Source organism: Lepisma saccharinum, chromosome 20 (assembly GCF_977018435.1).
Source record: "Lepisma saccharinum chromosome 20, izLepSacc3.1, whole genome shotgun sequence".
NCBI lineage: Eukaryota > Metazoa > Arthropoda > Insecta > Zygentoma > Lepismatidae > Lepisma > Lepisma saccharinum.
This window is the reverse complement of record NC_139248.1, coordinates 68159119-68176006: the sequence shown is the minus strand read 5'-3', so window position 1 is coordinate 68176006 and position 16888 is coordinate 68159119. Positions and strand designations below refer to the sequence as shown.

Genomic DNA, 16888 nt, shown 5'->3' with positions numbered 1-16888 from the left:
ATTAAACTGATCCATATTGCCCCGTTAGTGATCCGTTTTACCCCTGCTATCAGGGCAATACGGATCAATTGCAGTGTCTCACAAAATATTTTTTTCTGAATTGTATTTTCAACTTCTGGTTCTTTCAATGCTATGCACATGTAGTAGAAACTATAATTAGTTTTTTGGTAGAGTTTTGTGTTGCTAGCATGATTCCTTGGCCAATAAAAACTGTTGTAAAGAAAAATTGATCCGTAATGCCCTGGTCTACCATATATTAGAAAATTAGGTACTTATTAGCATAACTGGCCTAATCATCCTAGTTTATATTACCGTCGATATTATTATCAGTAATCGTGTATTTGAAATCGAGTTAATTTCCTTATGTTCTTCATTTAGTGTATACTTGATTCTCTGTGCATGGTAGTGCCTCAAGCCTCAACGAATGTAATTTCAATTATTGTTTATTTCTGGAAGCCATAACGCCACTTAGCTAACCGCGTCTCATAAGTGACAGCGCTAGGCCCGTGTATTTACATTGAGAGCAAGCCTAAGGGGCTAGTAGCAATCCCGAATGTTTGAAAGTACACTGAAGACAAACAAAAGAGGCGATTTGATATTTTATCATGTAATGGTATCGTGTGTTTACCCCTGCAGCATGAGTGTGAGAGTGCGTGATTGAATGAGAGTGAGGGGAATTGTAATGTGTTATATTATTGTTGTTGTGTTTATTTTTACCCAATGCACGTCTATATTCGTTATTCTACAGGTGTTCTTGATTTATAGGTATAAATGTATATCCTCGTAATATCAATATTTTAGGTTTTTTTAGTTCTGAATTGATGCTGTATTGATCCGAAGGGCATGGTTAATTATTATTACAACAATTATTATTATTGTTGCTTCTAATGAATAACAACACCACTTTATGCACGACGTGGCTCACCGCCGGGGGTGAAATAACCGATCCGGTGACACGAACCTGGAATTAAACCGTTAGCTGGTGGTAGGATTCGTCTTTCCTTAACCGGAGACGCGAAACGGGAACCGACGACCCTACAATTGTGTGGCCGCGGGACCCTGAATCCAAGGACCACTGGTAAGTTTGTATGTAAGGGAAAGTTCCCCCTGCTATGAAGGCACAGTTAGGGAATGTTGGGGTAGGGCCACACACATTCTCGATCTCGACCATTTTGGAGGTGACGTGATCGGCACCACACTCAGGCCGCCTTTACACCCAAAACTTGCCCCCAGGTACCCATTGATTTGAGGCTGGGTGAGCCCCAGAGCCGCTTTTTGCGAGGACAAGGCCGGGAAAATTCCGATCTTACATCACCCACCTCAGGAATCAAACCCAGGGCTATCGCCTGGCAGTCAGGCACCCTACCGACTAGAGCACCGCGGGCGGCTCTCTGTATGTAAGAAGGTTTTCATTTTATTTCCCGGTCTTCAGTACTGGTAACTTGCGTCCAGAAGATGATTTCTTAATTTTGATTTGAATTGGCCGAAAGAAGAAGAGTTATGTCATTGCGGAGGTCGTTCCACGCTCTGGTAGCAGTGACCGTTAAGGAATTTCCATAAAACGTTGTCTTGTGGGAGGGAATGGCCAGCAGAGAGTTGTCTCTCGAGCGGGTGGCAAAGGTGTGTGCTGAGCTTAGGGGTTGAAATCGAGAAAGGAGGCTCTCGTGAGTTTACTATTTTGTACAGCGCTGTAAAAGCCGATTCACACGGCACTGGATATCCAGTTAGTTGGCGCTGAACTGGCTACCTGCCCAGATGTGATTGCTGCCTGGCTGGCTGCTTGACTGGTTTGGAGGAATAGGACATTTTCTAACTGCTACTGACTCTCCTCGACTGGAACAGCCAATCAGAGCAAAGTTTGGCCATGTGAAGATAATCCGTGAGTTTGTAAAGGGGAGTTTTTTGTCTGTGGTTTCCGAGTGTTGGCTGTTTTTGATAGTTTCTCAATAAAGAAAGGAAAAATGACGTACAGTGCATTCGTGTTCAGTTCATTAATATTTAGGTATTTATGCAAAGCGATGAGATGTGTACCTGACAAATATGATAGCCGAAAATGAAAATCCTTATTATTACAAGTGTATTAAATTAAATGTTTCATAATTTTTTAAAAAAATCAATGAATCCTGCGAATCTCATGTATGAATATGCACACCCGAGTTAATTAAAAGGCTTTGTCGGTACGCATTGATCACCATACTTCTTTCGAGCCAATCTCTAGTCCATACTTTTCTCTTTTAATTCTTAATAAAAGCACGAAGCAGTAATTCTCCTACAACATTCTTCAAATTGGTCGTCCATCTTTACAGCTTGTCTGCTCTGCGCAGTGTCCTATGGGAACAAAAGTCTATCGTTTGAGGTGAAAACTAGCAAATGGGTAGCCAGTCCAGCGCCAACTAGGTCATTTCTACTGGAAATCCAGTTCCGTGTGATTCAGGCTTTAGAGCGTGGAAGCGGCGGCGAGTGGAAAGGTCGAACCAGCCTAGGTCCGTGAAAGCCGGGGTCAGGTGGTCAAAGTATTTCATATTGTAAATAAAGCGCACACATGCATTTTGTATTCGCTTGCAACGTCCTCCCGGTTGTACACCAGTCGTCACAAAGTTAGTCCGCTACTCCTTTAGTCGGGAACATGAGAATCTTTGTAAATCATCAGGGCTTGCTGGGTAGAAAAGAAACACAACACAGTATTCAAAGTTAAACGGAGTTTTACAATCTCTTATATTTCATAATCACTTACCAATAAAACACTACAACATTCAATACTAACGTTGGGCAATTCACTCACATATAGCGAAGTCAAATTACATTATTAATTCTTTATTTTCAACTTATCGGCAAGAAGAAAACTCCAAAACCCCAAATCTATACTTGAATTCTCTCCGTTTCCAAGTTCTTATTGATCCTTCACCTGGTTCAAATCCGGGAACTTTTCTAACGGTGAAAGCGGCCCCGGCGCCCACCCAGCGTCGAATAACATGGGTACCTGGGGGAAACCCTGGGGGGTAAAGGCGGTCAGGGGCGTGATGCTGATCACATCACCCCCACTCACGACCGGATCAAGAAAGTGTGGGGCGTTACCCCCACACCCCCCATACGCCTTCATGGCGTGGTGCTATGCACAGGGGAACAATTTACCTTTTTTACCTGTTTTCCAAACTCAGTCTGTCGTCAGGTGAGAAACATTCAGGTGGGTTCACTTCCTCTGCTGAGATGAGAAAGTGACGTCAACACGAACAGATTATGACGTATTTATAAACATATATACAAGTTCCAAACACAACTGTATCAATCTAACTATAGTTGTCTGTGACAACTTGCACATTATTTGAAGTAACAAACATTTTAAAAATCTTAACTTCTTACAAATATAAAACCTTAAACCCTCAGGTTCGTTACACGCTGTAGACGTCTTGCTAGTTCACCGTTGAGGTCTACCAAGCCACAGTAGTTATTTCAGTTTTAAGTACACTTTACGCACAGATAGACTAATCGGGACTGTACTACAGTTCGAACCACTATGTGCCTCCACCGGGTATGAACCTGCTCAATTGCCTTAGGGCTCCAAACACTCATCTGTTCGAATCCATCAGAAAAGTGTTGCCTCCCTTCCGATCACACCTTGCAGGGCCTCCCCGATGGCGCAGTGGTAGCGTCGTCATGTAATGAAGGGTTCGGGTTCGATACCCGGTGCAGGCACATAGTGGTCCGGATCCCACTGTAGGTCCAGTCCCGATTAGCGTAACTGTGCATAAAGTGGACTTAAAAAAACACACACAAACTCAATCCCACATTGTTCATGAAACGACCTTGCAAGCTGAATCCTGTCGACCACAGAACGTCGCATACAAAGTTTGCTTTCTTAAGCATTTGTTTACTACGAAACGAAACCAACTTTGTCTTGCGTTGCTTCAGAATGCACATTGAGAGTACAAGAGGCGCTTGTGCGCACAAAGATCTTTTTCCTCGCGAGTGACCTTGCCGTTTCGCCAAGTCTGGTCGACTTCCATGACGTCATAAAACAAGAGAGCGCGAGAAAAGAAAAAAGTGTGGTTACAGGTGGGAAGGGTTCAAAAAGCTTGCAAGGCAAAAGGCTCTTCTTGTTTTGGAGTTTTCGGTCGCTGTTCAGGCGGAAGCGAGTCTTGGTGCTCGCTAGCCAGCAAGAGTGGCTTTTAAACATCCAGTACCTCCTGTTCCACGTACGTGCGTGGTAACGATTTATGACGGATTGTGCTTAAGCCTCTCGCCTGTTTAGATGAGCCCTCGCTTCTTATGTCACCCCACCAGGTGGAGCTTTCGTGCGTATGCCATGTCGCGTCGCGGGTGGCTCGCGAGAACAGGAAGGTGGGTGTATGAGTGAGGTGTTCCTGCGACGTGTCGTGTGTAGTGTTCTTTCACAGACTGTCACCGCCAGTCCTCGTGTCGCCTCCAAGATGAAGATTGAGGTACAGATTACCCCGCCTGAAGGTGAGCATTCGACAATTTTGTCCTTTTATTTTCATCAAAATTTGTTCATTTAACCAGTGGCTACTCAGACTGGGATAGTGCGCGCTAGTGTCTAAGGTGTGGGTGGTCAATCAAGGTACCCAACGCAATCGCCTAGTTTCAAATATGTACAGTGGATGAGTGGTTATCGTAACGGCCTAGGACCATAGGCGCCGACTCCATGGGGCTTTGGGGAGCTCGAGCCCCCCCAATGTTAACAATGTGCGAGCAGAGCCCCCCAAATAATGTTGCTTAAGAGGATCTAATGTATTATTTTGCTTCTCTTGTAAAGTTTACTCTGAATTGTGCCACATGAACTTAACTTTAAATACACATTTGAAATGTTCTAGACCATCAACTTTGGGGGGAGGGGGCTATGACCAGAGACAGCAAAACACATGACTTACTACTATATACTAAGTATATAATTATGAGTATTGTTAACATTTTTACTAAAAAGAGCTTCAAAAGACGCTATGCATGAACTAGGGTAGTGGATGGGACGTCCGGCTACAAATGGCTCTCACATGACATTCAGAACGAGATCATTGATATATTAGGGAGATCTGTTTTGCGCTCCGTGGTAGCAGATATTAAAAGACGGGAATATTTTGCTATTATGGTTGACGAAACTTGTGACATATCCATCCGTGGACTATTAATATTCTACATTCGAACTGTGAATAAAAAAAATGACATTTTTGAGGAATTCGTGGGCTTTTATGAGATTCCGAACACTGAGGCCAAAACTTAAGAAAGGGAGGGAGTGAGTCATTCATTCATTTATTTCAGTTAACAGAGCCCACCACAATAATTTTGACAAGTGGGCGCCCCTGCGCAGTGGTCCCGGGTTCGAATCTTGTGAATGGATGTTCATATCGCCTCTCGTCGTCACGATTAGCCGAAAGTGGCAGAGAAGCGAAGAAAAATAACCTAATTTCTTATAATAATCAATCAATCTCATAGACGAGCCCCCCCACCGATGGCGCAGTAGTGCCTTCGTCGCCTTGTAATCAAGGGGTCTCGCGTTCGAAACCCGGTGGTGGCACATGGTGCTTCGGATTCCATTTTAAACTGTAGGTCCAGTCCCAATTAGCCTTACTGTGCATAAAGTAGACTTAAAACACCAACTCAATCATTCAATCTAATAAACGAGAGTATTTTGACACATTTGAAAGAAATCTGTACCCTATAGGAAACCACCGTCCCCCCCACCCCCTTGCACTGCTTTTTCAGTTGGGGAACTTTATGACAATCAGTTTTTGTCACCTACTTTTTTTTACTATTCTATATCCTAGGTTTTCATTATTTTATATTTTTCTGTAACCTTCGTATCCTCTTGAAGCTTCGGTAGAAAAACACCACGTTTCTGAACCTTTTGTGTTTCTCTGACTTTGTCGACTTTTCCCCCTTTCGGTCGTAGGAGCCGGGAACTAACAATCTGCTGTGATAAATTTTTCACTGTTTTTGAGCGACTTTTGTGCATTTGGCGACGGAAAGTCAACGTGGGAGGCCAAATACTGGAGGAACATGTTACGAACCGGATGAGGGTAGAAGTATTCCTTTCACCCCATTCTAACGCAACACGTGTGCTTGAAGAAGCTGGATCAAGCAAAAGAGGGACGCTTGACCACCAACGTCGTAACTTCAGATTTCCGCGCCTAAAAGTCAGTCCGTTGTATTCGAAGTTTCAAGCTGTCTTTATATAGTGGCAGAACGAACAAACAAGTACAGTCTACCGCCAGTTTTTGAATCGACAACACCTCTGCGACAGTCGGAGTAAAGATTCGGGACTTTGTCTTTTTTCTACCGCGCCGTGTATTTTATCCTGCGTGAGTGAGTGACAGTGACTAGTTGTACGAATACGCAGTGTTAATTAGTGACCTGTGCACTGGATTCGCGTTATTCGTTTTGTGACGAGGAACATTAATACAACTATGGCGGGCTAAAATCAAGAGAAGGAGGGCTATGGGTCTTCCTAGCCTGCATGAAGCCGACAACGCAGCAGATCATCGCTCAGCGTCGCGACGTCACACCACTAAAACGCCGCCACAAGCGCTACAAAAGCCACAAACGCCACGTCGCCACAAATGACGCCCCCAGCCCGATTAGAAGTCATGAAATGATACCGCCGAAAGCCGCCAGTCGAGACGCCGACGCCCGACGAGAATTCTAATGAGAGAGAAAGAGAGAGAGAGAGAGAGAGAAATTGGAAGATGAAGCGACACAAGCTCACACTTAGATCTACCGTCTAGAAGAGAAGATTGAGATAATGAAGCGACACCTACTGCGTCTTGAGACGACGCCGATGTCCCGCGTGAGATTAGCAGCGAGAATCCACGAGTACCCCCGGTAAAGAAACTTCGCCCGTTTTCGCCGTCCCCCTCAGAAAGAGAGAGAGAGAGACGATGCGAAGCAATTAATCGCTCCATTACGAGGCCGACAAGATAATCGCCGTGATGTTGAAGCGTAGAAGGAAGGTGTGTCCAAGAAGATTGCGAAGTGCCGCTACTAAAAAGTAGCGTGGGGAAGTGTTAGTGTTGCAAAGAGGACCGCGGATCGACGTCCCGCCGCCGTTTAGAGGACTACGGTAAACGTCGCTGGAACGTCTAGAACGTCGAGATGGTATAGTATACTACTGTTAATTTTCTATATATGTGAGTGATCATCTACCCAAGCCTCCAAAGATCGGCCGTCGGACGAAAAGATACCAGTATTTAAAATTAAAAGTCGCAAAGGTATTGATTATAATTATTTCTCGCCAGCATCATCTAAATTTCACGACAATTGCTAATTCGGAAGATATATTCACAGCATACTGTTGTTTTTCCACGCTCTGCGCCGAACTGTTGAGTAATAATTTTTATTTATGTCACCTTATATGCTTTACTCGGTAAAATATTTGATTAAAAACAGCATAAATCGTGTATCTCTTGCATAGATCACCTCTCAAGTTTGCTAAGTGAGGAAGTAAATTAACTTCGTGCTATTTTTAATGTATTCATACATCAGTGTCTTCATTTTTATTCTGTAAACATGTATGCCTTGCAGCTGATATCTAAGCCTAATGTTATTGAAGTTCCAAGGCGCATTAGTGATAATTCTACAACAATTATTTAAATGTCTAAATAAATTGCAAGAATAAAAAGTTTACGTGTCATGCCCGTTGGCAGAATGTAATGAGCACGCGCAGATGAAAGTTTAGTATCTTTAACTCTAAGCAAATTAACGTCTTCGGGCGCAGTTTAATATTCATAAGAAAAACTAAATATCGCATGGTGTCTAAAAAAAGGGCCAATGTATTTATGTTCATGTAATTTTTCCCCTGCGGTATGAGAGAGTGTGTGAATGCTGAGTGATAGCGAGGGGTTGTGTAATAGGTATTATTTTTGTGTGTTATATAATATACATTTTTGTTATCTATGTTTGACTATAATTTGTATTCATACAAATAGTATACTAATCCTCATAACTGTTAGTATTTATATTTTAGTTCAACGTTAAGTCAGCAAAGCATTTCTGCGAGCTAACATCAATTATTATTATTATCTACGTCATTATTATTATTATTATTGATTATTATTATTATTATTATTATTATTATTCAACGTCACTTTATGCACGAGTCGGCTATTCGTCGGGGGTAAAAACCGATCCGGTCACACGTACCCTGGAATCAAACCGTTTAGCTGGGCCCGGCACCTAGGAAGGGGACTTCGGTCTCCGGACTAAGTGTCAAACATAGGTCATGTACAAAGGTCCGGTGAGAACTTGCTGTACTATGTATGAGAGTGTCCCTATTTCTACACGGTTCCGAATTACGCCTCTGATTGGTAGTCACTCATTCCATTTGGCGAATGACGCACCTGTGACAAGAGAGATGCTAAAAAACAAAAATCAAATCATATTTCAAAGTGTGTTTCTTTCGGGAAATGACTAACAACTTCATGTTGTAGACCTCATCCCTTTAGAATTGCATTAAGTCAAGGGGAATAGGGGTGTGGAGGTGAAAGTCCTCAAAGTTTAGATCTCGGGTCTTCCCCCTTCCGTAGGGTCACATCTAGGCCGCTAGGTGTCTCTTATGAGGGACTGCGGCGAAACAAAAATTGTTTCCTGAAATCGAGCACTACTAAAATTACTTTTGTTCTGTGAAATAGAGAGAAGGAAAAACTAAGATAAGTTGAAAGAGGGAGCGTGACTAAGATAGAGAAAAGAGAAAGAGAAAAAGGTAGAAAAGATGTACAAGAGATGGGAGAGACGGATAGTGAAAGAAGAATGCAAAAATTGAGATACAGAGAGAGGAATAAAAACTACAATAGAGAAGTTGAAAGAGATAGGGAAGGACTAAGAGAAAAGAAGAAAAACAAGAAAAAATAGAGGAAGGAAAAGCTAAAATAGAGATAGAGGAAGAAAGAAGAACTAAAGCAGAAAGAAAAACTGAAATAGAGAAGGGGAAAGAGAGGGAGGCGAAGAGTCTAAGATAGAGATAAACAGAGAGAGAGAGAGAAGAAAGAAAAATGAAGCTAAAAGAGAGAGAGAGGGAGAGAAAGGAAAAGCTAAAATAGATTAGATAGAGAGAGGAGAAACAACAATAGAGATAGAGAGAAAAAGAAATTGCTAAAATAGAGAGAGAAAGAAGGAGCTAAAATGGAGATACGGAGAGATAGGAGAGAAATAAAAAAGCTAGAATAGAGATAGAGAAAGAAGAACTGAAATAGGGAGAGAGATAGAAAGGAAGAAGCGAAATGGAAAATGATAGGAAAACACACACACACACACACACACACAGAGAGAGAGAGAGAGAGAGAAAGAGAGAGAGAGGGGGGGGGGACCACTGATGGACCAACTGGCCTCTGTGATAACGGAATTAAAAGCTTAATTCATTTAACGCTTGTCAGTTACCGTGTTTGTGATTGACGGATTTATGAGTGTCGCTCCAAATAATGGTATGAGAGTTTTCCAATGCATAATTACGGTTGCTTTTGTGTGTACCGTCATAATCACTTCATGTTCATTGTTGCCATTAACTCCATGCTAAAATAATGCATCCTTTATTAATAATTACACCAATGGAATTTACATAAATGACAAAACATTATTTGCATATGTTATTCAGAAACCACTAGATGTCAGCAGCGCATCAAAGCTATATTTACATGTACGAGTTCATTTTGACAAGAATTTTAAATTGGAATTTCAGGGAAGAAATTACACGTTTACCTAGGAAAGTGTAGTGAATAGATTTAAGGAGCGTTTGAGCTTTATTGCGATAAGTATCTTATCGACTATGCTAGCAATCGATAGCGTTTGAGTACACGTTGCATATTTATACCAGCTTCGAGATGAATAAAATTTAATCATCTCAGTAATTCCTGTGTCAATCACGCTTACTTCTACGTCAAATTTTAAAATGTTTATTTAAACCTTAAAAATTGGAAATTATTTGGGAAAAATTGCCCTATGTAAGTACGTGGCAAGTTCCGATCAGGGGCTCCAACTTTTGATAAAAATTGGCTGGTCTGAAACGTTTGTTATGAATTCACAAAAAATCATCATGAGTCCTTCTATCGTGGTATTAATGCATCCACTTATTTTCGTAAAAATTGTTATTTACTGATTTCAGTAAACACTTCACTGCAAATCATGATAACAAATATATGATATTAATTGTAACGTAACAGTGGGGTCAAACGTGATTGCACGAAGTAATTAACTGGAAACGGCCGTAAGGCAATCACATATGGAAAAATGAAATTTAAGACCCACACTTTGTTACAAGTTATATTTTTGTGTCGTACTTCCTGCACGGTGCTGCAGGAGTTTACGGGCGGCACGCACAAGAAGCACGAGACAAAATCCCTGAAATAAAGAAACTTGTATATTACGCAAATATACGCAAAGGTTTCGAAGGGACCGACAATGAATAGCAATGTATGCCTTCTCCACTGTAACCAATGTTTAATGGTGGTATTCTCCCAACGTGATCTCCTTTCTCCTCCCCTACTTATTATCAACAAATATTCTCAATATCCACCTTTTTTTTATGTTAACTTCAATTTGACTTGCGACCAACTTTCGGTCACGCGGGTCTTAATGCCTAGAATATAACAAATAAAAATTAAGTTACCCACAATTCAATTAACAAAGAGATATATTCATGGTTCCAATTAAATACATTTTTATGAGTACAAACAATGCCAAAATGCAAGAGTTGGGAGCAATTTTAACGAACAATATATTAACAACGGTCCGCGCGACCTGCGCGCTATTTTACCTTCTTGTATAAATTCTCATTCAATTTCAACAAATCACGCGCAAGCGTAAATATACAGACCAGCTTAACAACAATCTTATTTCTTTACTGGCCGACACGATAGAATAATTTACATGTGGAAATTTGTCCCTCTAAAATAGCGTGCATTGCGTGTTTAGTAAGAATGCCCCCATCTATCTTTACTTAATCAAAAAAATGCCTCTCTTTACTTCAGTTTCAGCTGCTGTATTTATTTTTACCCTGTTTCTTAGAGCATCGTTAGTGCTACCAAAGTATGGACAGGTTGGCTATTAAACTACAAGATAAGCAAACTAGGGGAAATCAGATGGGTACCGCGGCCTTCTACATCCTTTATCACCAAGTACGAACATTTAACGTCTCTAAAGCAAGTCCTGAGCAATCGAGAACGATAAGTTTCACTGCCAGGTTTAATGCACTGCCTGCACATATGATATTTTACGGAACGTTCATTAACTAGTTGCCCCGCACTTTATGTAGCATTTATGAATACCAGTTTATGAAAACCACGTTCGCGTAATTTGTATTAAGTTCACGCGTGCATTACGCACCTTTTCTTTCTTTTGCCCCTACCAACGCGCACTTACCAATATGTACATTGGTTTTAGACACTATCAAAAATGTTCACCGTGAAAACAAGGGCAAAGGGGGCAAAAAGGAATGGAGGAGAAACTATAGTTTCTCTCTTATTTTCCTTGTTTCAAAGTTCCGTGAAAATGAAAGTGAGTAATCAAATTTCAGCAGCGAACGGCGGGAAGAAAAAAAAATAATCATATTCCCATATCACGGTCAAGAGTTTGTTTTGTACGTACCTCACCACTAATGTTCAATGCATATAACAATGCAACGCCATCCTTCCACTTAGACCACAGTACTCATTTAACTGGCTTCTCCCCGTTAGCGGTTGGCGAGGCAGGCTTCACTTCAACAGGCAGTGGTCGGGTACTATCTCTTGCCGGCGAGGACTAGATGTCGTGTACAAGAACAGGCGTGAGCCGTTCGCAGCGGGTCTACGAGGTGGAGAGCGAGGGACGAACTGCTTGCCCGGTGCTGCAGTATTTTACGAGCAAACCTGTGCGGCAAAAATCACCACTAGAGGCAGCACCTGAGAGTCATCGTGAGGAGGAACGCCCTCCGATGGCTAAAAAATTGAACGTCACTTTTCTTCAATTTTTAAATATGTAAAGTTTGTAAATACAAAAGTAAGGCAAACGTTACATAATACAAGGTTCGCCCATAAAAAAAAAAACTAACTTTTTTTTTAGGAAAGAAAACAAGTAATTACCTTAAAATAACTTTATTAAGTTCAAAATAATCACCAGAGGAGGCAATACACTTTCACCAGCGTTTGTACAGGTCTTGGAAACACTGTTGATAGTCATGGACAGTAAGTGTTCGCAAAATACGCGTAACATTTAATTTAATGTCCGCGACGTCGTCAATTCTTCGCCCTTTCATAGCCATCTTAAGCTTGGGAAAGATGAAAAAATCAGCAGGCGATATGTCCGGAGAATATGGAGGGTGAGTGATCACTGTCACTGAATGCTTAGCAAGGTATTGTTGTACAGACAATGCGGTATGAGGTCGAGCATTAACGTGTAACAGGAACCATTGGCCAGAAGCGCAGAGGTCCTTCCTAACCCGCTTCATCCTGTTTCTGAGTCGACCAAGCACTTCCTTGCAATACCACTGATTGATTGTTTGGTTTTCAGGGACAAATTCATGGTGGATCAGTCCTTGGGAATCAAAAAATGCGATCACCAGCACCTTTGTCTTCGATTTCGACATCCGTGCTTTTCTCTTTACGGACGAGAACTGTCCTTCCCACTGCGCACTCTTTTTGTTTCGAGGTCATATTGTAAGCACCAGGTTTAATATCACCATACACTGCCCGTATCGTCTGTAACGTTTCGTTAGACTATTTTCCCAATTTGTAACAAAACTTTATGCTACAACGTTGTTCCAACTTTGTGCGCGTATTTTGTACGCCGCCTGCACACGACCTGCATCTGACGCACGCTTGCCCCGATACAGACTGCCTGTAAGAGGTTGAAACGTGCACTGACGGGAAGTTTAGATATAGCTCTTTGCAGTGTTGCTAGAATACGGTACCTTTTTATTTAGTTTGGTTCTTTTTTTTTGACAGTTCGGTTTCTTTATGAGCGGACCTTGTAATATGACAAATTATTGAGTGGACTCGAGCTCCACGGGCTCATGTAAGTTGGTGCCACTGTCCTCGATTACCTACACTCTGTCCCGGGAAGTTCTGGAGCAAACGAACGAAACAAAATCTCTGCGCAAGTAGTGAGAGGGCTCGACCAATGAACGCGTGTAAGGGGAAGTGAGTGCATGGAGGGGAAAACGCGGTTGCAGCTACAAACTATTTGCAACAGCATGCATTGCTATGCTCCGCCCACTGGCTTGCTCCCCTTCTCTACTGTTATGTGCGACCTTGCTCCACAGATTCCCGAGACAGAATGCAGCAAAGGTTTGAGCAACGGGGGACCTCTCGCACAATTCCACCTGAGAAAAAAATCTTCGTACGCTCTTCTTAATTTACACAGCATTACAAGTAATAATCTTGTTAGTGTGAATTGTTTAAGTTTCAAAAAAAATATCAACTCTGCCAATGACGTAACAGTTCACTACATGACGTGTCACAGCTGGCTCAGACTTGTTTTTATTTGAAAGATAATCGTTGTCATTCAGTGAATTTCAGACGTATATAGTCTGTAAACAAGTGCATCACGCTCTGCCCTTCAATTTCCTGTACAGCTAGATAAAAAGTATACATGTTGTCAAGGTCAACTGGTCACTGTTCACAAAAAGAAGATAAGTATTCTCTTTGATTTAAGCTTCGGAGAGCCTTCCGGATTTGATTCGATTTGATTGATTGTACTTCGATTTCTGCCGCTTGTCATTGATTGATTTGGTTTATTTAATTTCACAGATGACGTAGTGGTAACGTCATCGCCTTGTAAGCAAGGGTTCCCGGGTTCGATACCCGGTGGAGGCACATTGCACAGTGGTTCGGATCCCATTTTAGACTGTAGGTCCATTCCCGATTAGCCTTTCTGTGCATAAAGTGGACTTGAGAAACCAATTACATTCAATTTTCTTCGCTTTTCTGCCACTTTTGGCTAATCGCGAAGATGAGGACGAGCCAGTGGCGGCGATTGGGTTCCAAAACCGGGGGGGGGGGGGGGCAAGGTGTTAAACCTGGGCGGTGGAGTAAAGACAGTATATTTCACTTTGTATATAAGATTTAGCATAGTGCGGGGGCAAAAGTAGCGAAATGTGTGGGAGTTGCCCCCCTCGCCCCTCCTAATCGCCGCCACTGGGACGAGTGATGATATAATGACATTGATGACTCTTATGACCATTCAAGGATTTGAACCCGGACACCTGGCGACGTAGCGCGCTGCGATAACCACTCTGCCACGGCTCTGCTGCTTGTGGCTAAGCGCGCGGATGAGGATATATGGTGATACGATGGAATGTACGAAGGACAATCAAAAAGCACATAGGGACAGGACACAGCACACACCCCACAGAGGGTTGGGAGTCCAGACGCCAGAGAGCCGTTAGTCTGCTGAATGCAGTCCAGGGTGTAACACGTGGAAGTTGACCCTTAGGTGTCTTCAGAAAGGGCCAACCCTTACAGACCCAGAGCCCTTCGGAGAACCTCTCTCACCTACATGTTGTCCATGAATTAGACACCGAATAAGTCTTTAATACACTAGAAAACAGGCCTCCCCGAAATTGTGAAAGCATTTATTTTTTTTGGTTTAAATGCCAATGTGTGTATTTAATACCCCATTCTTCGAATTAACGTTTTTTTTCCTTCGTTATCCTGCTCGAATAATAACTAACTGAGCTTTATTTCCGTTATTGGCAGTCAAAATCACATGCTTTCTGATTTTTGGTAGATTTAGTTGAGCGGTGCCAAATTCCAGGAGGGTGTGTGGGATTCGAGGACGCCACTCCCCCCCTTCCCCGCGCGACGCCCATTCTTCAGGGTCGGATTTTGCAAGTCCCAATTTCTGTTGCAAAGTGCATATACGAAATAGATTTAGATTTATTTTCTTTTTGTGGGAGCCATAGGCTGTATGCACTACATAGTTTTGATTTTTCTACAATATTTTCTTACATTTAGTTTTATTTTAAGCTGTCTCTTGCTTTGTCCCCTATATACACATTCTTCCATTCCTTCGACAGATCTTCTTCCAGTCTTTCTTCCTCGCTCCACTTCTCTTTTCCTGCACTCTCACCAAAAAACGCATACATTTTACTTTACACACACTTACACTATAAAGATGGCTCGTCTGGAGCATGATCACTCATTTCGCTTCCTTCCCTAATAGCTTTCCCCCGCCGTTCTCTTACTTCCCCCAGGTATTTCCCCACTTGCTGCCCCGCTTCCTTTATCTTTATTCTGTCGTCTACCACTTCTATCACCTCCCTACCTGTTAAGTTTTTCATCCATTTGTCCCTTAGGTAACGTGTAGAAGGGCAGTTCAGTAGGATATGCTCGTCCGTCTCCTCCCCATCGCACAAAGGACATATCGTTTCCCCTGCTTCGTTTCTCTTCCTTAATTGTTTCCATCCACCTAATCTGAACCATGCCAGCGCGCCTCTTTCATTTTTACCCACAACGTGGATATTTCGCTTTCCCCCATTCTCTTACTCTTAGCTGTTCCCTGATTGAGGTCGTTCTTTGGCAGTCTGCTATGAAATACGCATCTATGCACTTGCGTACGCAGTAGGGGGACTGATGGGGCTACAGCCAACTCCGAAATTTTGAGAAAATGTACATTTTCAAATAAAAGCAGTGAGAACTCGGGGGAAAAGAGTGGTAAATGCAGATATCCATTAAAGCGACATCCGATTCCCATTTTTGAGAGTGGATATTCTAAATATATGAAATATCTTATTGTGTATAGTGTTCCCCTAGAAAACAGCCATCCACTTTTCAAATTCCAGCCTCACCGAAAACAAATCCTGCGTACTCCAGTGCCACTATTCCAGGGGCCTTTCGTAGAATTGTGGAGTCCTTGTACTTCAACTGCAGATGTGGTTTCCCAGCTCGTAACGCCATGTCTACGCACCTGGGTTTGACGTTTCGTCGTGTGTGAATGATTGATCGAGATGTGCGCAGCGCTGATGTACTTAGAGGTAGTGGAGATGTAGCACCGGTGTGTTGAACACAAACTGAGTCTGTTGACACAAATGTGTTAACTCCAGTAACACTTTAAAAGTGCATTAACTGCTGATTAATTTTAGATGCGTCAGGATATACGCAGAAATGCACCAAAGGATCTTTATATCAGCTGTTTTCCAGTGCGATGCGCTAAAAATGTTTCATTTGAGAAGATGAGACGCAATCATTTCAAAGAAACTAGTAATACATGTTTAAGTGTGTCAGTTGATGCATGAAAAGTACATTAGCTTTAATTTGATGCATTTTTAATTGTGGCTTAGTGGCGGACTGATTAGCACAACACTCTACAACGTCAAAGGTCCCGTGTTCGAATCCCGGCCTGGGCATAGGTGTTATTTTTAACTGTCTCTTCATCAGTTTCATCATATCATCACTCACCCTCATCTTCGCGATTGGCCTAAAGTGGAAGATTGATTGATTTGCTTTATTTTACTTCGCTTTTTGTGCCACTTTTGACTAATTTGCGAAGATGGGGATAGTGATGATATGATGAAATTGATGAATGGACACTCACAAACATTCATGCCCAGGGCAGGATTCAAACCCGGGACCCCTGGCGTCGTAGCGCGTTGCGCTAACCACTCCGCCACGGGGGACGCCCCAAAAGTGGAAGAAAAGCGAAGTGAAATAACCAAACCTCTCGCTCCATTCTCACTTGGGGGATGTTTTGCCCAGATTAGGGAAAGGTGAGGGGGGTGCTTGATTGGATCAACATTGAGAAAATGCAGTGGGGGAGGGGGACATCGCCCACCACGTTTCTTCAACTCTGAGCACTGCTGCACCCCATCAGAAAAAAATACCGCGGACGCCCTTGAAATTTTCCAAGAAATTCCTACTTCGTTCTGTTTGCAACCAGTGTCTTTCCCATTCTGTCCGTTTGAACATTTGCCGCATTC

The 16888-nt window shown here is 42.4% G+C and overlaps 1 protein-coding gene across 4 annotated transcripts in view; it reads left to right on the top strand.

Moving 5' to 3' along the window:
* The window catches only part of Pde11 (Phosphodiesterase 11), a 492115-nt gene that overhangs the window by 252441 nt on the left and 222786 nt on the right, over positions 1-16888 (top strand). Inside the window, exon 1 of one of the 4 annotated variants that reach the window (XM_083141572.1) lies at positions 4064-4461. The exons of the other annotated variants lie outside the window; for them this stretch is intronic. Coding sequence (XP_082997698.1) covers positions 4299-4461 — 163 coding nt within the window. The 5' untranslated portion in view covers positions 4064-4298. Of the gene's footprint in view, positions 1-4063; positions 4462-16888 lie in introns of those variants that run through there. 4 annotated transcript variants of the gene reach the window in all.